At 45.3% G+C, this 26,159-nt stretch overlaps 1 protein-coding gene across 9 annotated transcripts in view; it reads right to left on the bottom strand.

Annotated features, from left to right (window-relative positions):
- Positions 1-20,311: 20,311 nt before the first annotated feature.
- The window catches only part of PDE4D (phosphodiesterase 4D), a 624,128-nt gene continuing 618,280 nt past the window's right edge, over positions 20,312-26,159 (bottom strand). For 8 of the 9 annotated variants that reach the window (XM_054185815.1, XM_054185814.1, XM_054185813.1 and 5 more), the window contains 2 exons: positions 25,716-25,898; positions 20,312-25,113 (listed from right to left, as the gene is read on the bottom strand). In XM_054185815.1, the coding sequence (XP_054041790.1) occupies positions 24,703-25,113; positions 25,716-25,898 (594 nt within the window). In that variant the 3' untranslated portion in view covers positions 20,312-24,702. The remainder of the gene's footprint in view (positions 25,114-25,715; positions 25,899-26,159) is intronic. The other variant, XR_008463832.1, reaches the window with a different exon arrangement.

Raw genomic sequence — 26,159 nt, 5'->3', positions numbered from 1 at the left:
CTGAATCTAGATCTGGAGTCCAGCTCCTGTCCATTACTGAGTCCAGTCTGGGACTTTCCCAGTGCCTGCTAGTGATGCGATCCTGGGAGCTTGGTGCTGGTTTTGTATATATTGTATATATTTCATTATTTTCTTTTTTGATATTATTATATTTTCTTTTTATTCTTTAATTATTACTTTTTCATTAACCATTAGAGTAGTTTAGGTTCTTTTAAACTCCTAAGTCTCTTTCCCTCTCATTCTTCTGTGGGGCAGGCTGGGGAGAGCATCTGTCATTCATTTCAGTGGCCATGAACACAGAGGAGGGCCTTGAAGATGATCAGAGGGCTGGAGCACCTCTCCTATGAAGACAGGCTGAGAGAGTTGGGGTTGTTTAGCCCGGAGAAGAGAAGGCTCTGAGGAGACCTTATAGCAGCCTTTCTGTACTTAAAGGAAAGATGGGGAGGGACTCTTTATCAGGGAGTGTAATGATAGGATGAGAGGTAATGGTTTATAACTCAAAGAGGGTAGTTTTAGATTAGATATTAGGAAGAAATTCTTTACTCTGAGGGTGGTGAGACACTGGAACAGGTTGCCCAGAGGAGTTGTGGGTGCCCCATCCTTGGAAGAGTCCCTCCCCATCTTTCCTGAAAGCCCCTTTTAAGTACAGAAAGGCTGCTATAAGGTCTCCTCAGAGCCTTCTCTTCTCCAGGGGGCCAGGCTGGATGGGGCTTTTAGCAACCTGGCCTAGTGGGAGGCATCCCAACCTATGGCAGGGGGGTTGGAACTAGATGGTCTTTAAGGTCCCTTCCAATGCAAGCCATTCTATGATTCTATGATAAGTCTGAACCTGTGTTTGACGAGAGACCTTGGAAACCTACTGGTTTGTGGCTGACTCTGTAGTCCTTACAACAGAACAGCCCCCAGGGACAACTCTAATGCTCTCATGAGGTCAGTTGCTCCCCTGCTGCCTGCTCCAACACTGGGTAAAGGCTGCCTTAATCTGGGTCGATGAATTTCAGTGGCCTGGGGGTGACTTTGCACAAAACTCTGCGGCAGGATCCAGCAATACCAAGGAGTTGGAGGACCATGAAAACTGCTGGAGATGGTAACCACATCTGCAATGGGAGCATAATCTGCTTCTGCTAGAATGTCTCTGGTGGTGGCTGGAGGGCACAGATAAAGTCATGTAAAATCTTCAGGCAGTGGTTCCTCCCAGGGAACCCTGAGTGGAGAAGAGCCTTACAGGACGAGAGAGACATTTCCTGTCATTTTAGTAGAAAATTCTTTCCTTGTACTCATGGGTTCTTACTGTTAGCTTTTCCAAATTCCTTTAAAGCTAGATCACACACTGACGTACAGAGGGAAAAAGAAATGCCTTGGGCTTGCCATGAGATAAAGCTGATTGCTGTGCTGGAGCCTTCCAGTTCTTGGTGCCCAAACAGATTCCCCCACAACACACCACTTCCAGTAGGTGGTGGCTTCTCATAGAGTTTCAAGGGAGCATTGTCTCATGACAACTAGACTATAACTCTCCAAATAAAAATCATTTCAAATTTCCGCTTGCAATCTTATAAATATTCTATGGTCTCTTTAATTCTCCAGCACCTAGGCTGAAGCCTCTTTTTTATTTTATACTTTAGGCTTTTGGAGATTAAGGTTTTACCTGTATTATAGCCACTTACTGCTTATCAGTGAATGCCACCATTTTCGGGTTCAAAATGGGAAGAACTCTTCAGTGAAAATAGCTGTGTTTTTGCTATCAGTTATTGTGATGACTCTCCCTGGAGAAAGTTCACAGTGCGTAGCATTTTCACCTTTCAGCAAAGCAAAAGAGCCTCCCAAGAGAGTCACCCTCCTCTCTGCCATGCTCCTCTGGCTCATCAAACACTTTTCATATGATCACGGTGGAAACAGAAGTCTCCAGAAAAAGCAATTTTTATCATAATTCAATGAAACATTTGTCAAATGCCAAGCACTTCCCAAATTTTTTACGTCGCTACATGACTTTTTAGTGCAGCCAGGTTTTTTTAAAAATAGTTTTGAGTCAGCAGAGCAACACAAATTGAAGTCTACTGTCGTTATGTGCTAACAAAGATTGCCTTGCCCCTGCAAAAAGGTCAGAATCTACACAAAAATAAGAGAAAAACAGCATCATGTATAAATAGAGGTATTCAACACAAGACAATGGTAATTATCTAACACAGCATAGCACACCAATGACTGCATATTAAATGTGTGAAGTCTGATTCACCTTTCATACTCACATTAAACAAGAGTTTCTCAATAAAACTCCAAAATCACCTACTGCAAGGTTACCAGTTCACAGTGTTTCATTTCCAAAAAGGGCATTTTAGTGCTGCTGCATGTAAAGTGAAGGCTAGAGCGTGCTGGCCAGTAGGTGTGTTACTTGCTTTAGGATATGGTAGTGATATAATGATTAACCACAAAATCCTTATTCATTTAAATGCTGAAGATTACGCTCACCTCTCTACATGCATCGAGATCTGTGGGTCTGCGTCAGGTGTGTCTTTGTTTAAGATTTAGGAAACCAGGTGTGCACAGGAGAGAGGAAAGAGGATCAAAAGCTGAGCTCGCAGGAAGAAGCGCTGTCAAAGCCTGTGCAAAAACAGAGAGGGACAAAGAGAGAGACCAGTGTAGATGGGTCTGATGTAATCACATTCATTTTTGCTTCCTTTGGGGGGGAAGGAGGACTTGAGCAACACTGAGGAATCACTGCAAGAAGGAATCTGCACACTTCTCACTCCCGTACCTATTCAGAGCCTTCCGCTGCTCCTGCCTTGCCAAAGACATTGGTATCAGCTCTGCAGCTGTCCAGACAGGTGTCCATGCGCTGTAATTTCACAAAAGGCTCATGCTATTGCTGGTCTGTTATTGTCTCTCTGGTCAACCAGAACAAATCACATTGGTGCTACTTTCCAAAGGCCAGCTTGGTGTATCAGCTCTCGTCTGTCATATAGCATAGGATCAGGCACCTGCACCATCCACTTCCTTCCCCAAGACTACTTGCGCCAAAGCATTACCTGTATATGGTTTGCTGTGTCCTTCCTGAGCTCCAGCAAGGCTTTCTAGGAAACCACACTGTCACTGTGCTGTTACTGACTTTAGGGTCCTCAAAGATCCCTCTCTTTTCCCCACAGAAATGTTCTGTAGGGAAGGTGTTGACCACCCTCATATACTCTTTCTCAAATAAACCCTGCTCTAATTACGTATCACTAAGCAGGACTAAGCAGCACCGTGACAGCTTTACTGACCAATTCGTCACTCAGCATGGAAACCTGAACTTTTGTGCAATGTGGAGACTTCAGGTGGGATTTCCTAGCCCTCAGCAGCATCCTTGTGCACTTGCTCAGACACTCAGGGCCTTTCCTGTCTTACCAGGTCAGACAGGACTTGTGCATATAAGCGAATTTCACTTTTGAAGACAATGATTAGTAAAAGAATGAATCATAATGCAGCTGGGAAGCCCGTCAGTCCAGCTCTGACAAAAAATTACCCTCTAGAGAAAGAAGTCTTTTCAGAAGAGGCATTTTCTCCCAAAGATAAAGCACTTTAGCGTAAGAGGGTAAAAGAAAAGTCTTCCAGCTACTTGAATACCATACCGGAAGATTTTGGTTTTTTTAGTCAAACACCACTTTGAGTAACTACGTGCGACTCCAAGAGCTGAAAAGGTCGGATTACATGATCTAATGACTCTGCAATCCTCAAAGTCTGCATGTGGATAAATAAATGAGGAGGGAGCTGGGGATTTTTAGCTCTTCTCAGTTGAATGACTCCAAAGTCAAAACCACAAAGAATTCCTGCCTCCACTTTTGGTATCTATAGCGTTTCTGTCACCAGGACTGACGGTTTCTTCCCCACTGGATCATGTCACTATCTTTCACCAGTGGATTCACACAGTGTCTGGTTCGTATGTGACACATTAACTACAGCCCATCTTTAAAATAGGCATTTATGAGTCACCTGCCATTCAGCCGTGCTCTCCAAAACCCACACTTTGAAGACATAAGACAAGGGCATGAAGAAACAGTCTTATAACCCCTGAATCATTTCCCCTGACGCTATCGTTCTCAAGCAGTCCGAAAACGCTGAGCGCTCCTGGAGCAGCGCAGCCTGGTTTAAACACAGCGAGCACACCTGGCAGTGGCTCAGGGCTGTTTTATTTTCCTCAGGCTGACAACTTCAACCAGTACCTCTGGAAGCACGAGTCAGATCTCAGGGCAACGTGCCCAGCTTCCCACTGGTGCCTGCTGGGCTGGAAAGCCTCACATGTTTTCCTACTGCAGGAGCTGCTAAAAGCTGGAGATATCAGAGGTGGGGGGAAAAGAAGAAAAAAACCCTCACATGCCTGCAAATGTGCAACTTTGTTCCACCATTCGGTTAATACTTTTGGCTTTCAGCTCATTTTCACATGGTGACATATTAGAGCACACGTTTTCAGTACTTAGAGAAAAAACATTCATAAATGAATTTACTGCCGTCAGCTTCCTGAAAGCAAGCCTTAATCAGTCTTCCATGGCAGGCATTTAAAACCCTACATGTTTCTAATGAGGCCTGCATAGCTTCAGATGGAAGAAAAAGCATCCTTTAGGTATAGAACTGTTTCTACACATGCCCCCTGAGGTCTGCATAGCAAGATTTTTTTCCTTTAAATTGATCAAATTAGGTTAGGATTAGGTGGCAGTGCCATGCCGTAACACAATGTGATGCTGGTTGTGTTGGAGGTGATTCAATAGAGGCGATGAGCTAACGTGATAAGATTCACCCTCTAGTTCCTGTTGTTTTCATCAGTAGCCCAAATTTCCAAGGCATATTTATGACTCTCATTACAAAACAATGAAATTTGCACCTGCATGGGGGACCCAGGAGGACCAGTGCTCCACTTACGTCCCACTGTTAAGCAATATTTTGAACAGCGTAGTAGTTTGTATTGATTTGGGGGAAGAATCACACCCATCTTTGACATCAATTGGAAGGGAAGCCACTGCACACGGGGTGGTTTACAGTGGTCCTGCCAGGTCACGGCACGGATTCAGCCCTAATCATGGCCTCCTTGGGAACGTGGTAAAGAAGTCAGCTTCAACTCCCCGTTCTCTTCCCAACATCCTGAATGTGCTGGGTGGGGGACAGGGTGCAGGCCAAACCAGAGATCACGTTTTTGCAGGGTATTGAGGAAAATGAACACGCCAAGCCAAAACATCTGCTTGCTTACACTTGTTCACGGCATTGAGCCATGCAGAACACAGAGGCTTACGGCTATGTGTTATCCTCATCCATTTGCCTCTTCCTCCTCCCCCCAAAACTGTCAAGTGGTGTAAGAGTAAGTTGCAAACAAAACAGCCGCTGTCACAGTTTTTGCTTTCATACCAGGATGTCCTCCGTGTGGCTGAGTGAAAAGCCTGGATCAAGAGGCAACACTGCTATGGGAAGAGAAGTCTGAGGCTGTTGTGGAAAAAGCGTTTGCAGAAGCGGGCAACAAGTCCATAAGGCTAACACCTTGGGAATAAACTTTTCCTGACAGCACGAGGGAGCTGGGTCTGGCCAGCACTGAGTAGCCCGGACATGAGGAACGCAGCGTTAAGTTCTGCCATGGTCAGACTGATGACTTCATGCTGCAGAAAAATGGGGCAAGGCGGTGTGTAATTCTGTCATGGACAGGCTGGCACAACTCCTCCTGCTTTAACGGGCATTGCACACACTCGGCTGAGAGCCCAGCATGACCCAGTGCAGGCTCACAAAGCTATCCATGCATGCCTTGCCCTGCCACTGCTGCTTCTATTCACAGGTATTCATATCAGCAGATGTCACAGCGAGAAAGCAGAAAATTGAACACAATCTTTTTTTTCCTCCTTATAAAAGGAGGAAAATGACTTCATAAGCTTCCCTTCATGCCCCTCCTTTCTTGTCAAGCTACATATACGTGCGCAGAAGATATAGGTGAGAAAAGAGGGTGGGAGGTATCAGTCGTTGTTTCACATGGTTTGGCATCAGCATGTCACCAGCGTATCAGGGGACTCACTGGAGGCAGGAATAGCAGATGACTCACAGGCAATGTGTCTGTGCTTTTGTGCATCCCTGGTTCAGGTAGTGCATTCACTCATTGGATTTTACGTGTCACGCAATTGAGATGGGGAATTTGTCAAGGCTTGAATCCACCTGGGGTTGGCTCTCAGCGTGGGATCCCCACTGCTTGGTTTGCAATCTGCTTCCCTCGCTTCTTGAGGTGAGTTTTCCACAAGGCATTCAGTACCTAGAGACATGTACTTGCTGCCAGGGCTGGGAACAGAGCAGAGAGGCTCCGCATTGGGCTGTTCCCTGAAACGGTGGGGCCTTAAGACACGTGTCCTACTTACAGGTCTGTACACCTGCACCAATGACAGAGAAGGGCAGATGTCACAGCGTGCATTGCCCTGGGAGGAGCACCTGCACTGGTGTAGCTGTGGCTCGCTGGACACGCGTGCCCTCAAACAGCCTGTTCAATGGTCCATGCTTCACAATTTGCATCCTAATACGTGGACTCTAATCTAGGTCAGCAAACTTGCTTATCAGGATGGTGTCTGGCACAGGCTGTGCGGAGAGCTGCCTTGCAGTCGTTGTTTTTCTACATCCCTAAAGGAAAATAGGTCTTATGACTGTCTTTTCTCCCCTGACTTTTACTTCTTTCTCCAGCGCAAGAGAAGGAATCCTTTCAGACACAGATGGGATTTCCCAAGGAGTGTCTCGCTCTGTCTCAGGTGTTTTGCTGCAGAGTGAGTCATGAGTGTCCTGGAGACCCAGTGGCGTGATCTCTGCCGGCTCGGCAGCTCCCTGCTCGTTTTAGCAGCAAAGAACAGCATGCTATTTTCATTACTGTCTCTAATTAAATACTGGGAGGATATCCAGGACTAGCACTAAGGCACCCAGCCATAATTTGGCTACTAGCTCATGTTTTCCCATGCTCCAGGGAGAACACAGGCTGCAGAGGAATTTCCTTTGGTCGGGAGATCCCTCCATGAGACAGGGCAAAGCCCTGCGCTGCCTCCAGGAGCCAGAGGAAGCCAGCTTGCACAGCAGAGCCCTTCTCTCTCTTAAATTTCTCCAGTGCCCTCTAGGGCCTCTCCCTTTGCAACTGAGACAGAGACTCCTGTCAGAGGTGTCTGCCCTGCTTCCAGGCCAGACAGTGTCCTGGGACTCCATTTTCTGCTTGAAACACGCCTGTGAAATGATCTCTGCAGTTATTCAGTTGGCCCCATCTACATTTTACCTTGGTGCCCACATGAAATTACTTGCTCAGACCCAGTTCATGGGCCATTTTGCCAGGCCAGAGGGTGCACCTGGATCTGACTGCCTGTGGACAAGACACCAGCCACAGCACTTCTAAGGATACCAACTGACCTGCCTTAGTGATCACATACCTGGTGCCAGTAGGGCGAGGCACAGCGCTCCCACCCAGACAGCCCACCGTAAGGCATGGTGTTGTCATGAACACCTCTTTTTTTTCCAATATATGCCCCTCAAACCCCTTCTGATTGTAGCTGTCTCTCCAAATACAGTGTGAGGAGAGGTTGGATCAAGCAGGGCTTTGGAGCATGGCCCAAGTCATATAACCATAGATTTAATAGGTATCTTTGCAGTTAGCGGTAAACCTCTGCCTGGCCCAGGAACTGCTCTGCCGTCTCCCTCTTCCAGGCATGTGCAAATAGCTTTAATGCAGGTGGAAGGTGCTTTTGCCCCACCGAATAGAGGCAGCTCAGAATATGGTCTTGAACCCAGGTTTCATCCCGTTCCAAGCGGATCACCATCTTTTTCTTCACTGACAAACAGCCTTGACAAGTTTTGACACTGCTGGGCCTCGTTGATCCATCTGACAGTTATACCTGGGCACTTGGGCTGTATTGTCCTTTTTGTTTTGTTTTGTTTTTACCTTTCTCCTATGCTGACATCTGCCAAGACCAGCTCAGCTTTTTACCTCAGTATTTTTTTGTTCTGTTTTTTGCAGTTCTCCAGGCAGCAGAGAAAGCTGCTGTGTCCTTCAATGCAAGGTGCCATCCTTGTACTGAAGGACCACAGCCCCATGCTCAGTGAACAGCAGACGTCCTGCGCGCACACACAGCGAACCGTCCCACTCCATCCTGTACAGAGATGTGGATGGCGTCAATGTGAATGCATCTACGTCCATCTGGGTGGGTAGGAGTATGAGATGACAGCACACCATTTATGCTGGGCTGGCGTCTATATTCTCTGATGGGCATCATCTCTGCTGTTCGAGAAGCTGCCTGCCCCTTTCCCCTGCAGAGACAGGGGAAGGGAACAGGCACCCAAACATTAGTCGTTTCAGTGCACATTTCCACATCTTTGTACAAATCCACCTTCAGTGGCAGTGTCATCAGTGATGCTGGGCGTTGCATTGCAACGGTTGAGTCATGGGCAATGTTCCCTGCGGGTGACTGTGCTGTAGGAGAGGTACCTCCCCCAGGGGTACAGCAGGTGGGTCAGGGATCCCACATGCTCAATATCTACTTCTTCCAGAGTCACCAGAGGGAACCTTGCATGTCCTGGTATCTGGAGTTAGCCAGCTCATGCTCTAATGTGAGAATGGGGCCAGAATTCTATTGCATAAATGCTGCAAGGGTTCAGTTCTAATGCAGCATCAAAGGCACCCTTTATGGTTGAAAATACTTGCTGTTGAATGATGTTTACCAGGAAGGAGTGTCTGAAGAGGATGTTTCTGGGAGATTCAGCACCACAAGAATAATTTTGTGTTATGTATCTATTTACCTATATCACTCACTATAGGTATCCATTCCAAACAACACAATATGTTAGAGGTGAGTTGCTCCATCCTAGCAACAGCAAAAAGAGCAGAATGACAAGCTCTGCAGTGCTTAACCAAAGAAGCATTTAATGCAAATGCATTTAATGCCCCATCCTAAAACGAAAGGACCCATGTGTGCAGCAAAAATATGAGTCCAGAGAATTACTCAGAGGAAATATGTGAGAACTGATAATGAAATGTGATGCATATGATGACCTGCAATTAAAATACAGTTGACAAGTCGATTAGTTCTGCAGAGCCGTGAGAGAAGTGAAAGCTCAAAAAAGACAGGTAGCTACTGGAGAGAGTCCAGTGGAGGGCTAGGAAGATGATCAGGGGACTCGAGCACCTCTCTTATGAAGGGTCTGTTTAGCCTGGAGAAGAGAAGACTGAGAGAGGATCTCATCAATGCCTATAAATATCTAAAGGGTGGGTGTCAAGAGGATGGGGCCAGGCTCTTCTCAGTGGTGCCCAGAGAGAGGTCAAGGGGCAATGCACACAAGCTGGAACACAGGAAGTACCATCTCAACGTGAGGAAAAACTTCTTTCCTTTGAGGGTGGCAGAGCACTGGAACAGGCTGCCCAGAGGAGTGCTGGAGTCTCCATCTCTGGAGACACTCAAAACCCGCCTGGATGTGTTCATGTGCAACCTGCTCTAGGTGACCCTGCTCTGGCAGGGGGGTTGGACTAGATGATCTCCAGAGGTCCCTTCCAACCCCTACCATTCTGTGATTCTGTGATACACTCTGTGAGGTGGGTTTGGAGGGGAGGCAGAGTGAGCTCCCCTGGCTCTGCAACCTCTTCCAGCCCCTTCCCTTCTCCCAGAGGCTGAGAACTGCTTCAGGGAAGGGATTTTGTTGCAGTCTAGCTACTAGAAATGGAGGTCATATTTAATCCCTTTCTCAGTGCCTGACGGGAAAAGGAGTGAAGACTGGACGTAACTGGTTGGAGGGCAAGGGTGCAGAAGTTCGGAAAATTAGTATGCTGCTAACACAGCCACAGTGACAGCCCTTTGCACTCTGCCCATGGGATAGGCTTGGTGGTACAAAGAAAAGCAATTTGTTATTAAAAGTGCTCTGGCTAACGTGCATTATTTGAGCCAAAGGGGGTTGGAGTAAACAAGGCTTTGGGCAGCAATGCTGGCAGTGAGTCCCAGGAGAGCGGTGGTGTTGGGGTGTCAATCCCTTTACCACAGCTGCTGCAGCACGGGCCAGGCTTGCACAGGGTTCCTGCTCACATCCAAGAAATTTATTGGCCATTGCAGATGAACATAGGATTAACAAACTTTCATCTTTTGACTCATTCAGTAGTTTTCAAGGGGGCCTTGTCAAAACTCACTGACAGTGACTTTGTCGTGAACAAAAAAAAACATAGAGTTGTGCAATTTTGTTCTCTTTTTATCAGAGAGTCTCCTCTGCTATCTCTTCGTCTACATTGGGTAAAAAAAAAAAAAAGGAAAGAAAAAGAAAAATATGAAAATACGAGGCAGTATTTTACCACTCACTCTAGCTTGCCCAGCCAGCCTCTGTGGTTCCCTGGCGAGCTTGCTCCTCCTGCAGCCATGGTGAACACACAAGCAACAGAGCTGTGAGCTTGCTCCTTCATCTCAACTGAGCCTTAAATTCAAAGTCTATTTTAATCATTAAAATGCCATCACCCGTTTGATCCTTGAGACTTTCCTGACCGCTCCAATATGGAGTGTATTAAATACTTTTGAAGTCCAGGCAGAGTTAGTTCTGTTGCATGCTTTCCCCATGGCTCCATTGTTGTAAGCCATGTTAAGGAATATCTGAGCTGTGGTCCTGGTATATAACACAGGAACATCTTAGCTTGTAGGTGCATATGTGTGTGTTTATAATCAGCTGTGTTTAGCTACTTAATTATCTTAAATCTCGCTTCTAAGGCATGTGCATTTTGCTGCTTGTGTCCAGAGCAAGGGGGATGGTGGCTCAGGACTGTGCCATCCCACAGCTGTCTGCCCCTTCGCAGCGGAGCTGGAGGACTGAGACCGGCCACAGCAGCGCATAGTCCACCACTGTACCTTGCATGGCTGGCAGAGGTGGGTTTAATTGAAGCCTGCAGGCCTTGCACTGGTGCTGTCAATAAACATTAGTGTGTTCCTTCTTGTTGACACTTTTGCAAGGAAGGTCCTTTCTTATAGACAGCCTGACCAGATGTTCGCTCCTGGTAACTGCTTGAATTCCTCCAGGTGGACTCAGTAGTCCGGGCACTGACGAGCTGTGCAGGGCAGCTGTTTTCTGCTTAGTGCAACTGCTCCACAAGAGAAACGTGGTCACTCACACACCCACACTGCTTCTTCTCAACAAGTACAAAAAGGAATGTGTATATGTACAAATGTGTATACTTATACATATATGTGATTTTTCACGCCAAGCATAGATTATTTCATATGTCTTTCCCTGATTGAAATGTAATAAGACCTCCTAAGGTACTAGTTCCAAAAGCTCAGTAAGCAATCAGTGATTTCTGTACTATACAAGCTTTTCAGAACACCTTAACTCACAGACATGTTACCATGAACTCCATGCTGAACTAAAGCTTGTTAACTGATGTCAAACACCAACCCACCACCTTGACATGGACGGTTGCTCAAAGTAAGCAGACATTAACTTCCCTCTGTATTGGAGGAAGTTGCTCCTTTATTTGTGGTGAGAAGAGATGATACAGTAAGTTGTAGATGGACTAAGATGGGATCCCAATCTGCCCTGCCAACAGTTAAGCTGTTCACCACTGCTTTTCATCAGGGCCTGACTTACTCTATACAAGCTGTCCCATAGACATTCCTCCAAGGACTTTTTCCCTCTACGTCCCAGGACTGTGACAGCAGGAGGTCCCTCCCTTGCCTTGTGAGCCAGCAGTGGGCCCTCTCTCTCAATGCTTGCTGGACAAGGAGATTCAGCCCTACCTTAAGGGTGCTCCCAGCATCCCTCCATCCACCATCACCCTCTGTGCTCAGAAGCTCCCAGGGAAACAGTTCCTCAGCCAGGATTATGCCCCTGCATTGCCCTGCCCCATCCATCAGCCCTCCCCAGAGACTCCCAGGAGGGAGGTGGGGGCCAGGCAAGCAGCAGAGCTGGGCACCTTGACAGTGTAGGTCCAGGATGTCATGGGATGGCTGGGGCTGGGCAGTCCTTCATCTTGCTGTAGCCTGCCTCATGATCACACTCAGGCATTTTTAGCTGTTAATTAAGGAATCCTCAGAAGCCCTGTGCTTCCCTCTCCTCGAACAAGCATGGTTACGTTGCTTGCTGTGCGAGCCTTGCTGCAAATGTCAAGGTTGTGATTTCTATTGTGTGCTTGTTTCCTCCTCCTGGGAACCTTCGCTTCACCTTGGGTGGTGCACTCACCTTGTCTCACCTACCACTGCTAGCGACACCGAAAGGCACAGATTTTGTTTACTTTTACACACTCAGCTGTCCTTTCCAGAGCTTTGGCATAAGAGCGGCTGTGCGGATCTGCAGATGTGCTCTCCCCTTTGGCTGTGACAGGAGACAATGCAGCCGAGCTCCACTTCCCCACTATATTAATTATTAATGAAGCTGAACAGTGGAGTAGTTCAGCTGAAGCAGCATGAAGGAGAAAGGGTGATTCATACCCGCTCTCGCTAATGCTTGCAGAGTAATTCACTGGATTTCCAGTGACCCACAATGAAAGCCCCCTTCCCTCCCCTTTTTTAAGTCAGGCACAAAACTCCACCCTGACAGAGGAAATTTCAATTTGTCAGAGGCAGAGTAGTCTGTGTATGATTCCCTCAGGCCACGTACAAACCATACCTGAAACGCAATATGGAGTTCTGTATATGAAGCCTGCTTCAAAGGTGTTTTTTTTTTCACCTATTGATCTATTTTTCACAGTAATATGCTGCTCTGTACTGAAATGAATGCATAGAGATCAGCATGTGCCCAAAGCAGCATTTCCCATCCACCATAAACACACCAAATACCATCGTGGCAGCCGGTGACCGGCCCAGCTGCTCCTCCACACTGGCAGCGCGGCAGCAGGGTGTGCATCCCGGAGTCACGGTGCTGCCGGCAGCACGCCTGCAGCGAGGGTCCCCATGGGTGCACTACCTGTCCCCGGGGAGAGGTGGGAACCCACTGCCTGCTACAGGGTAGCTACTGGGAGGGGAAAGGGAGGCACTAGGATTTCATCTCTGCTCCCCCAGAATGCAGTACAGCAGAGGAAAGCTTGGGTACCACCTTGAGGATAGCTTTTCCAAAAAGGAGCCAAACCCTGAAATCTGTTATCCAGGAAAAAAGACACCACTGGTGCTACCAGGGAGGGCTGTGACTACAAGGGGAGCTGAGGGACTCTGCAGAGAGGCAGAAAATTGCCCAAATGTCTCTAAAAAATAAACCTCTGGGCTTTTAAGGTTGGATGGGGGTAAGCAAGAGCACAGGTAGCCCAAAACCTCACCCTGCTTGCCACTCTACTCCGGACTCATCCCAACACAACATTCCTGTTGTACTCAGTTGTGATTTTTGCTGCTCACCACTCATGAAGGCCTGGGGATTTTGCCAGCACATCAACCTGCCAGAGAAACATCCTGCATCGCCACCCACGCTTCCTCCTGCCTGACAGCTTGTGCAAACAGCCCATCTGGAGCAGACGAGCTCCATCGCTGCCGCCGCAGACGTCCCAAGGGGAAACAGCGCCGGGGTCCCGCCACCATCCCCGTCTGGCGGAGCACTGCGACCAGCAAACCCAGCAGAGCAGAAGGCCCTAGGCTTGAAGCCACCCGACGGAGACACGAGGGCTGAATGGGATCTGCAACAACACTTGTCCCTGCCCAGGGCAGGGGGGTTGGAACTAGATGATCTTTAAGTCCCCTTCCAACCTGAACTATTCTGTGATTCTATATTTTAAAAGGGCACCCCCACCAGTCTCTCTGGACAGCTGCAGACCAGTGAGAAGCACCAGAAGGTATTAATATTTATGAAGGTGGGGTGTGCATGGGGGATTTTGGTGGGGAAAAAAGGGACAATGCCATCTAATAAAGTGTGAGTTTGAGAATTTCTTTGCCTGTCTGAAGGGGGAAAAAAAACCCACCATGACTAGTTCTGTTACAAGTCATGCTACTGAAGGCTTTTTCAGCTCAAAGTCTAATGGACAAATTGTTTGAATACTAATGGTGTTCATTAATACCACTTACTGACTGCGGAGGAAGGTGCTAGGAGACAGCCTGAGTCTTAGGGCTCCCACAGGATTGTCCCTGCTGGGGATGCTGCCCAGCACCACATCTGCCCTGCCCTTGCAGCGCTGTCGAGCATTGCAGATCAGGGGCTGCAGTTCGCCACAATAACCATAGCACTCCACTCATGATTTTGGAAGCAGGATTTAAAGACCCTTTAAATGCACAAAATGCCTCCCCTCCGGCGTTGGCTGCCTCCAAGCGAGGGGGTAGCGGGGGCAGTGACACTGCAGGTCAACCCAGAGGAGCATGTCAGGTGCCACAGCGGCTGTCGGCACCACCTGGGAGACTTTTGGGGGTGTATTTCAGAGCACTGACAGTTTTCTGGGGTACCTGTCCCTCCCATGCCCTCAGAGCAGCTGGCACCTCAGCCCATGTGCTGCCTTCAGCAACGAGCATCTTCTCTGGCTGAGCCAGGGCGAGTCTGCTGCAGCGCTGCGCCAGCAAGAGAGCCACTGAGCAGCCCGAAACACCGGTACGTAACAGCCTCACATCACAGTGGGGGTTTTTTCAGTTGAGATTTGTAGCTCTTTAATCCAGAGCAGCAGAGTGTCTGTGGCTGAGACATTCCCCGAGTGAGGCTTCGTTCCTTGGTTTCCTCCCATTTCTCCCTCTCTGTCCCCAGTCCCGGAGCCCCTCCACAGCTTTTCAGCAGGAAGGCCCAGGTGCTTACAGCCCTGGGGGGCTGCAGAGATCAGAGGACACAGCAGGAGGTTGTATGGCTGCTAGGAAGTGTCAAAAGCCTGGGCCACATTGTAATAATCTCCTTTTCAAGCCTTTCCCCCCCTGTTTTTCTCTAAATTTCCTTGAAACATTTTCCCCTTTCCCTTCTTTCCTCACTTGTGTGTCTCCCTGAGGGTTTCATACTCGACTGCAAGGGAATCCCAGGCAGATCATTTTTGATAGGTTTCAATGAGATCTCATTAGCTAATTGCACCTGAGGATAACTTATATGAGTAACCTTCAGCAAAACTGGAGGTGTTACAGAGATAACCTTCTCCTGAAAAAACTCACTAGCTAAAAATAAAAAAAAAACGTAAAACCCATCTGACTGTATCCTAAGCATGTTCCTTCTATGCACAGACACTAAGTTGTTTAATTAAATGGTATTGTACTGGAGGGCAGTACTCACTGCCCTGCGCCTCTCCCCACTCCACATGGCACCTTACCCCTTTCTGCAGCCACCGGGTGCTAGGGCGGTGGGAAGCAGAGCCCCCCAGGAGGGCATCTGGCACTCCTTTCGTATTTGGGATGCACCAGGAACCATCATGCTTCTTTGATGGACAATATTTGCCAGGGAATTGATGCCTCTGGCAAAGCGGCTTTTTCCTCTGGTGTCCAGGAGACGGCTGCTAATTGTAAGCATTGGAGTTCCTGTCGTCACCCCCCGCCCCCGCCACCAGGAAACACAGCCCACGCACCAACACCAGCTGCCTACACGGCTGTCCTCTAACTTTTGAACCTGTGAGCCAAATTTTACCACATTTAAGAGCCTAAATTTCTAATAGTTTCTTGAAAATAAACAGCCAGCTGGAGGAGAAAACCCCCACATGCGCATCTACCCGTGCAGGGGTAGGCTCAGCCGGGAGCTTACGACTTCAGAAAAAACACCAGAGCAGAAGAAAACCAGCCTCATAAGCTCTGCAACTCGCAGAAGTGCGTGGCTGTCTTATGGCGTGTGTTCATCTGCCGCTGAGGAGTCCCTGGGAGCGTGTGGGGTGGGACACTGTCGTGCAGTGTGTCGTCCTGCAGCCCAGCACCGTGCTCAGGCATGTCTCCGGACAAGCTGCAAAAATTTCCTCTCCAGAGAGTTTCTTTCTGCGCTGGCGGCACAGTGCTCCCTCCTGCAGGGATTTCGGCACTGTGTCACCCGGAGGGCGAGAAACTGGTGGAGGGGGCCAGGCCGTCCTCCAGTTGTTGGTTGTGGGGCATGTCTAAGCACCAAGCACAGGAGGGAGGCTCTGCAGCTCCTGAATAAGAGGTGTAACTGCCTTCCGTAGGGATGGGGGAAGAGCAGTATGGGAAGCGCAAGCTCCAGGAGCTTGGTGAGGCCATCCAAGTGCAAAGTTGTTTGATGTACATGAACGACACGTGTTTGAAAATGCACACACACATCTGCACACATACAGCTTGGTCATCCTGCAAGAGCAGAAAGCAGGACCCTGCCTCCATGAACTGCACCATCCCTTCCTGCGACAGAGGTGGCTTCTCCCCAGGATGGGGGGAGACCATTGACCAATACAGTGAACCAGCCCTGTGAAACTCAGCTACCCGATGATGGGAGGAGGAGGAAACCCAAAGCCAAACACATTTTTGGGTAAGAGAAAGAACTGTACCAGCACAGTATTTTGGATGCCCTCACCCCACTGGCAGCCCAGCTGATGAAGGCCATGCTCATTAAAAATAAACAAGGGAGACACCTGTGCAATTACACCCCGCTGCCTCAGTTCAGCCGAGGAAAACAGGGCCAACACCACGCTGCTGACGCAGGGTGACACACAGCAGCGGAGGTGAACAGCACCGTGCGATGGTCGACGTGCTGCAGCCCCATCTCCCCTCCCCGAGCGGCTCACAAGCCCAGGACCACACACTGGCATAAGGAGGGACGTGACTGACAGCACCCCTAAATCCAGCTGTGTCCTTTCCCTCCTACAAGCATGTGGGGAAGGAGATGAACAATGTGGAAGGTTAAAATGAGAATATCATCTCAGAGTGGATGCTGTTACTAGAAATAAGAAACAGAAAGCTTTTCACCTGCAAAGAAAATACGTTGCTGTTTTGCAATAAAAAGCCTTACTGCTTTATGGTTTGAAAATTACTGTAACAGAAAAAGCCCTTCCAATGAGCACCTCCCTCTCCTTCACCCCGCACCCTACTCCATCATTTGCACAGAGGACCAGCCCGTTGTCAGGCTAAGCTAAACCAAAGTGAATTGCACTTAAGGGTAGGACCCTTGTCACTAAGCAGTGTGTGTGGCTCCCAGCACACACAGCACATTGCTCACTTGTAACGGTGACATCCCCCGGCTCCCGGTGCCCAGCAAGGTACCTGCAAGCACAAAGGGTGAATGAAACCAGCTGACGCAGCTGCTCCGTCCTGCAGCCTAAATTTGTTGCATGTCAGCTTCCAGAGAGGTGGCTCCCTTGCTGTCAGCTGGCTTTGCCTGCTAGACAAAAAGACGGACTGAGGGACTCTCACATTTCTGCCCCCCACCATGATCAAATCATATCTTAACCTCCTCTTGGGTGAGATAAATAGGTCATATTGCTGGAATCTGCTCGACAGAAATATTCTGGGTTGTTAAATTATTTTTCCATTGCATTTTTTTTCCCCTCAAACTGCATCTCCGAGCATCACTACCAAACCTGAACACCATAATTTCAATAACATCCTTAGAAATGCATAGCATCCTTAAAATACTAAAGGTTGTTTAAATAGTCTTCCATTTACTGCTTCTCAAGCATTTTTTTAGCCCTTTTTCAGGCACAGCTTTGTAAGGGACATTTCTCTGCAGCTGTCATCAGCACAGCACCATCTCACGCACGCTGTATCATTGCTTCCTTGGTAGTCTCTCACCTGACAAACATGTCCCACAGTCTTTATCCCCAGATGCATGCGGTTATTAGAGACACACTACCCCAGCTTATGGGAGGGAATGAGAGAGAGAGCGAGCGAGAGAGCAAGCAAGATTGCTTTGAAGCAGGGCTATGGCTGCTTGTTTGCTGCAACTTTGTCTTTGTGATACATGCAGTAAATAAACACACACAATTTTAAAACTCCACAGAGTGCTTCTGTTCTCTTTCCACGCTGTGGCAAAGATCCTAAAACCCAGAACTGCTTTATGTGGCACCCTGTAACAAACCCAGATGCCAGGGGAGGTCCACAGCCAGCGGGATTATCAAGTCAGCTGTACATCAGCTGATCCTGCTCTTTCCATCAGAGGGGCACTGCTCGGCCTCTCTGCACTCAAGTGAACCCTTGCATCAAGCAGGCTTTGTATCACACTGCAGCCCACACCACAGTTTAGAAGGTCTACCCCTGGCCACGGTCAGGACAGCCAGTGTAAGGCACTAACCACAGTCTGGGAATGCAATGGGCTGTGCACAGCTCTGAGCTTGGACAGCACTGCAGTCAGTCAGTCAAGGTTTTGAAAACTGAAGTTCGTAAGAGATTTGCAGTATTAGTTTTCTGGAGAGTTTCAACTATCATAAGGTACTGAAGTTTTTTAAACCATCTTTAAGTGTCTCTGTCTAGGCCCATGTAATAAGGCTCGTGGGCACTTCCAAGTCCTACACATGTACAACAAACACACATGCCAACTGTACTTTGATTACTACATGCTGCAGAACTTGTATTTTCGGCCTTCTTCAGATAAACAATGGTCTCTGCTGCACGTTAGAGATGCTGATATTGTAGGCATGTGAGCTCTGTGGGTGCTGGAGGAGAACAGGGCAAGGGCTGGTGGGAGTGAGTTCCCTGTTTGGAGGCAACCGTGCAACGTGACCGCTGAGTTTCTGACCTGCGTTTCCTGTATGCACAGCTCATCAGCACTAGACGGATAATGCTGTCTGGGGCCACATGTCCTGTATTTTCTCCCTTTTGTTCTCACTAAGGGCTGTTTACCTAGGTATGACATCATCATCCTCTTCCTCCTCCCATACCAAGGGCTTGTTAACAGAGATAGTTATCCCATGTTTTCAGTCTTTAAAGCTGCGCTAAACTCTGCATTGTGTCAAACAACTTTTGACTTTCTAAATGTCCATCTTAAATGCATACATCGTTCTTACTACCACAGTAACTCCAAGGACCTAAAAAGTTTTTCTTTGTAAGAAGGAAATGAACTACAGTTTTGTACCCAGAGAACTGAGACAAAATCAAACTCAAACTCAGTTCTCTTAATGTCCATATCCAAACCATGGGATCGCCTTTGATGGGATGAGATCATTTTAGTTGGAGGGCATTTCTCCTGCCCAGGTTTTGCTCAATTTGTCATTTTGATTCCTGTTTGGACTTCCTATTCCCCATTACTACTTCTGCAGATTTCTCAACCAGTTTGACAGGAGGAAGCTGGAGATTTTCTTTACCCTGCAGGCTAAACTAAATTGAACTAGCTAAAGGCCCTTGCAATATCTTTGAACCTTTGCAGGTTTGGGTTTTGTGTTACTTTGGGGTTTTTTTTGTGTGTTTGTTTTTTTTTTTTTCTGGACAAACTAGGCAAAATTATTCACAGCTGGTAGAGAAACTGGGCTGGTCATTCCAGTAAACACTATGTGTGCCAGCAGCTGTGACTTTTGTTTTCAATGCAGCAGAGAGATCAAGCAAACCAAGCTGCAGCTCTTCAGACCATTTGTCTCATTAGGAAATAAAGGAGTCATTTGCTCAAAAATACATTCTACTCCTATAGCAGCAGCTGGCTGCAGTAAAAAAGGGGATACATTTCGGTTTTGCTCTGAAACTTGCCTATTCTGATGCATTTTTGCTATGCACAGAGATTGACAAAGCACTGCCAGAGGATGTAGGAAGCAGTGGCCTAATCCTGCCAGCTTCCAGCTCACCTTGTGCACAGCTGTGGTGCCTGAGCCCCTTATGAAAAGGAAGAATTTGGGACTCCTTCTTCCCTTCATAATAGCCACGATGTATGCAAACCATATTCCCCTTAGGGCCACTGGGAATGCGTGAGGAGGAGCCAACAGCGACAGGCAGCACCTCGTTTACCCACCCCACTGTGCTCAGTGCAGCATCCTTCATCTTCCCAGCTCTGCACTTACCAGCCTTGTCTGCCACCAAGGCGTGAGTAAAAAGCAGTCCTAAGGACTGGTACTGCTTGCAAACTAACCCCAAAGCCAAAGAAGGATCTGAGAGACTTAAGAAAAAAAATGGACATAGAATTTTTTTGTATGCTATCAGAAAGTATTTTCATTTAAGCAAACAATCCAACCCCCTAACAATACAACCCTCACTCTGATCAAGGAGAAGTGCGTGAAATCCACTTCAAGTGCTGGACCTGCATTAAGACCACGTTTCTTCTTCAATGAATTTTATTTAAAAAACAGTTTCTTTTTATCACCCATTTAGAGCCACAATTGCCATATTTAACTATGGTACTCTTTTTCTTTTTGGTATCCCAGTGTATTGCTCCTCTAAGACAGTTGTGGTTTTCTAGTTTCCTTAAAGCTGAAGTTTTATTTTCTCAGGATAGAGAACGAAGGCAATTGTAACATTTCCTGAAAACAGAAACTGAGTGCCTTCTCAGTATAGCACTTCTGTGGATTAGACTTCTTTATGAAATACCACATTTGATTGACTTTTCTGATTTGAGCCACATTTATTTTGTATTATCTATGCAAAACAGTATGATGACAAAAATATGGTAATCAAATTACTCTGGAAATATACTTTCTCTTAACATGTCACAACTACAGGATGTATGTAAAAAAAAATTAACTTGCAAAAGAAAATCAGATACAGTAACTCGGCAGAATCAACCCATGCTTTTATTTCCGTTGCATATAAAAATTTCATATGAAGGTATTGATGTACAGTACTATCCCATAGGCTGTAAGAGAGGCTAAGAAACCAGTGAAAGAATAGTTATGTGCAATGTTCACACAAGTTGCCACTCTCAAGACATCCCCAAAGGAAAAATCAAATTAAAACAATAACAAAAAAAATTGTTCAGGATTTCTGTTGTTATTATAGTGTCCCTTTTAATACCGTTTAAAACAAAAGCAGTCAATTTCCTTTGGGCCAGGGCTGCTAAAATCTACAGTTTGTGTCAAAAAGGAGGCTCTATTTTTCCTTGAAAAAGAATCTCTCCTTTCACAAAGAAGTTGCATGCTACAAGGGCTGGGCATCGCTGGAATGGAGGAGGAGAGGTATTTACCTCACTCTGGCAAATTCATTGCTATCAGCTCTGAGTAGTCTGGAGCAACGCGACAAGTCGAACAGCAGGAGATGCTCAGTCCAACCTGCAAACCCAATACTAGTGTTATTCAGAGATCCCGAGGTTTACCATTCTCCTGTAGATCTAGTGCATTATGCTACACACACCTGTACAAAGCCTTAGATACGTCTATATAAAATAAAACTTTGGCTGCTGCTAACACTAATGTTGGTGTTGGAAAGCATTTCTAAGACTAAAGCTGTCTTTTGTCCCACTTTGTGGATTCTGCTTAGACAGTGGTAATTTGTCCTACTAAATAAAGAAGGGATATTACAGACATTTGTAAAAGTATGACTTATACTGTTCTACTTCTGATTATCCATTTCCCAACATGCATTAAAATCAAAAGCTTTTTAGAAATGCTTTCCAAAGCTGTTTCAGTGCAATTCAGTACTGAAATACAGCATCAATTTTCTTTTTTTGGCGGGGTGGGGGGGAGCAAAAAATGGGTGCAATAATCCCCAGTGATAGCCTGTAAGAAGATAATCAGAGGCAACACAATTATATTGCCAGAAGTCTGGAAAATCTTGAACATCCATCAGGGTCACGAATGAGAGCTCATCGTAGTATCATGCATACTAGCTTATACGAGAAATCCCATCACATCAGTTAGCAACTAAAAATACGGTAGAAATGCCCAGCCCTAGCCCCACAGCTACCTTACTTTCAAATGCAGCAAAACAGAAGAAAATATTGTTTAAAGTTAAGGCACAGCCCTGGGACCAAAGACCTGCAGCTTTTTTTTATTGATATATCTTTATGTATTTTATACTTTTCTTGAATCTTCCATAAACAAGCTCTAAGGTGACATTGAATATATTAAAGGAGAAAAAAAATGTACAAGGAATATGTATACACAATAATCATTCTCTCACCAAGAGTTTCCAAATATAGCAACACCACCCTGACAAGGATGATGTTATAATAAGAACTGATAATTTACAATTAACATTACAGTATGTACATTACAATAAATACATGGTTGTAAACAGAGACAAACAAGACTGTATTACAGGTAAGGTCATTTGGTGAGAAAAATGCATGGCACAAATAAAATAAATAATGCATTTGAAAAGAACTGCCAAAGCCTTCTGTAAAATCCATTTCATTCAAGTTTTTTAAACTCCTGAATGCTATTTGTTCTACGTATATTCTTTCGTTATCATTTTTTAATGACACAAAACAATTTAAGAATTCAAATACAGCATTTCTGAGTACAGTAACTTGCAAGCTAAAATGTACTGTTACAAGCAAGGTGAATTTTCTTTTTTTCCCCTCGCTCAAAACCCACTCACTGCATTTTCTTATGGCAAAAATATACAGAACACATAAAGCCACTTGTAAATTGTATTGTTTTAAAGCAGTGTGCAATGCTAAAACACACTTTGGCAAAAGAGGAAAAAAAAAGATTGTACAGTGCATTATATCCCCATCTCTGCGTTATATCCCCATCTCTAAGAAATGACAGAAATGTCTATTATTTGATTGTCCACATGTATGGATGTATATCTCACAATATGGTGTTACTCTCTTCATTTACCTTCAGTTAGTGCAGATACAAACCCTTTTCAGTCCCTACTGGTTATTTTGGAATTTATATTGCTTTTCCATTAGTAAGGTTCCAGGCACTCTTGGGGAATGAAAGGATTTTCAGATGGATCAGGTTCAGGAAGAAGTGATGAAGAACAAAAAAACCGGTCAAAAACCGAAAACACCGTTAAGTTCTCTTCATACTCTTTCAGCATCTTCTGTGCTAAGGCCCTGTGAGGGCTAAAGGTAGAAAAAACTATGAGCTGAATCTAGAAGAATGCAAAATGCATTTAAAAACTGAATTATTAGCCTATAATTCTAAAACAGGTTTTTATTCTAGATCTCAAGATAGTTAAAAAAACCACCTATATCCATATCTGCAAATTTACTACAAAATTAATCCAAAGGGGAAATAATGGCTGTTGCTATGTCCTTTTGTTAAGAAGTCATCTTGATACTGTCATTTTAACAGAATTTTACAGAGTGGGAGTCTGCTAGCTTCCCTAGGCAACTACCTCCCATCTGCTACACTCAAAACTACAATTTTAAAAAGAAGAGTAAAGTTGAGGAAATAGAATTCCTTCTTCTTTCATGTGACCACACAACACAGCTGGAAAATTACAAATATGAACTCCTACCCCCTTTTAAATTTCCAAGTTACAGAAGCTTTCAGTACCAATCAAACTGAAAAACAGGATTCCTTCAGCACAAGCTGGATAAAGGATGAAAAAGTCTGAGATTGAAATAGTGTGGAGTAAACTACAACTCTCACGATGCATTGCTTATTTACTTAAAAACATAAAAAGACAAGACTGACCTGGCTCTTCTTGCAACAAAGACATGAAAAAACAATGCTAATCATTATTTTTATGTTGTACACATCTCAGATGAGCAAATGGTTTACCTAGATAGCTGACACAGATAAAAAGTTATTAAGAGAGTCAAAATTGAAAATATTACACTAATGCTTTTTTCGCCAGAACAAATATTCCATACATTGTACTAGCCTGTTCTAATTTAGCAGTCTATAGCTCCCAGCCAAAAATGGTCTGGAAACTATGTTTCAGAGGGACGAATTTTATTAGTATAGCAGAAGAGCTGCTTTTGTATTAAGACGACAATTCACTACCTTTCTAATGGGCTCTAGTCCTGCAAATCCTAATCTTTGTGGTCCCAGTTGGTTTCACTGGGACCACTTCTTGTAGTAAGACAGAAGTGGTAGGATTAGGCCACTAGGAGGGCAAAAGCATAGCCTAAGTTCCTCTGATACATTTGGGAAAAAACAAAAAACAAAAAAGCCATCATACTGAAAGAGTTCTATGTAACATAAAAGATATTCATGGAACTCAATAATATATAAAATAATAGACCTTTACAGCTCAATATTATGATGAGATTCTAAGGTAAAAAAAAAAAAAAGATGAAAAGGAAAAAAACCTAAAAGTATTATCCAGTGTAGCACAGAATTGTACTGAAAACTTGCAAGTTACTCTTTGGAAAAAAATAACCAGTGGCAGATGAAGTCTGAAAGTGTTTTTCTTTAAATATAATACCTCGGTACATTTAATAATAAAAGTAAGCTCTACAAAAGATCTCTCTTTTACATATTATACAAAATGCAGAGGTTAGTGCAACCCTCTGGGTCACACTTTTTTCAGTCACATATCAGGAAGACTTGAAATTAGAAAATTATGTAATTTCCACAGCTCATCTTCCTATTGGTAACAGAATCATGTTGTGGCCCATCACTTATGTGCATTTTTTTTCCAGTAGGAACCTCAGTTTATTTTCTGTCTGTTTCCTCTCATGATGAACATTATCCAACGCTTTGCTTGTGAAGTACAATGCATTCAAAAACTATCAAAGCATACCAGCATTCGGTTGACCAGTGGTACTCCTTGTTTTATTTAGTCAAATCTGCCAAATGGAGAGCTTATTAAAGTGTAGTTTATGGATGTTCTCCCCCCTACTTCCTGGTGCCATGGAGGTGAAAATTCTGGTTACAATATTCCTGAGTGCCAAACTGAGTCATCAAGGTCAGTTTTGATCAACAAACGTCCTGGCAGATGACAGCGAGTTGTGACCATGGTTGTAGCATATGACATACGCTTTGGAAACCATTACCTAATAAAAAAAACAAAACACAAAAACGAAAACGAAGAAAAAACCAGAAAGAGGAAAAGGAGAGAGACGGCAAGAGAGAAAGAGACTGCATCTTCATTGTTATGTGTCAGGAGAATGGTCTCCTACCAGACAAGGTTCTGCCTGGTTCTCCTCCTCTTCCACTTCTTCCCCTACTTGCTCATCAAGAGGAATTTCAGTGGATTCTGAATCCTGGGTGCAAAGAGTCTTGGAGTCACTGCAGCTGGTGTCTTCTTCGACTTGACTTCCACTGTCCTTTTCGGTGTCTGACTCACCGTCTTCCTCCAGTGTTAGTTCAAACTGGAATTTTTCAGTTTGGCCCTGCCTACCCTCTTCCTGGTCATCAGGTGCAGGAGAGGGACTTTGAGGGATTGTGCTCTGGTACCATTCTCGATTGTCCTCCAGTGTATCTAAGATATCCTGGGCATCCGGGTGAACAAGATCTGCCCATGTCTCCCACAGAGGATGAACAATGTAGTCTATAAAACCCACCTGTTTCAAAATAGACAAAATTAGGATGAGCTCTTATTCACAAAGAAATAAACAACTATGCGTATAAGTCATGCAAGGCCTAAGAAATACAATTCTAGTAAGACACACTAGATGCACTACCCTTAAAGGTGGCTGAAAGGAAAACATGCTGTTTTATACAGTAAATAGGGTCTTTTACATTTCGAAAGTCTAATTTGGGATACTGGATAAGAACTTGGAAAGAATTTGTTTTCAATGAACTGTTCATTCCAAACAACTCCACTGCATCTAGTGAGCCAAAGAGCCGCTTTATATTTAAATCTGCTTTTAAGGGAAACCCTAATGAGGAGCTGTACAATACTCTCTTTTCGAAGTGCATGCCACATTGCAGGTCAATGACAGCAATGGAATCTCTTTGGCAAACACACTGCCATGTACTATGTTTTCACAGAAAAAAAAAAAATCTCAGCTCCCCTCACTTACTACTCAGGAGCTGAATTAGTTAACTAGGAGAAAAAAAAGGAAATAGCGCATTCAGAAATGAATCAAAGCATGGCTGTGGACCATCCTTTTCTTTTAAAATGTCATACCGTGTTGTTTAACTGCCTACTCAAATCAATTACCTGTGATTTTTCTACAGATGCATTGTGCTTATCACACATGGGACTTATCTCCATTCCCCTCTCTCTTTCCCGATCACCCTGACGGAAAAATTCTTCCATTATTCTGTCCGTCCATTGGCGGTAGAGATGGAGTGGCTTGGTTGGATTGCTTAGATCTGCACAGTGCACCATATTCTGAAGAACCTAAAATAGATTGAACACCTGCAGTGTTATTACACTGTCGAAAACCAGCTCCTTTTCCATTTACACTTTCGGTGGCTGTGAAACAGAATCTTGAAAATACATGTAGTGCAAGATTTATTCTAAACAGTAAAAACTTATGTGGTTGGGTATTTTTCACACTTGCAGTAATAGCCATGAATTACCTTGCGTCTGCTGCTTCTGCCTGTGTAAGGGACAGAAAATCTTTGAGAGAAAGACCGATCAGGTGCTGAACATTTGAAG

This window comes from Rissa tridactyla, chromosome Z, assembly GCF_028500815.1.
Source record: "Rissa tridactyla isolate bRisTri1 chromosome Z, bRisTri1.patW.cur.20221130, whole genome shotgun sequence".
Classification (NCBI taxonomy): domain Eukaryota; kingdom Metazoa; phylum Chordata; class Aves; order Charadriiformes; family Laridae; genus Rissa; species Rissa tridactyla.
The sequence above is the reverse complement of the archived record's forward strand: the minus strand, read 5'-3'. Positions and strand labels throughout refer to the sequence as shown.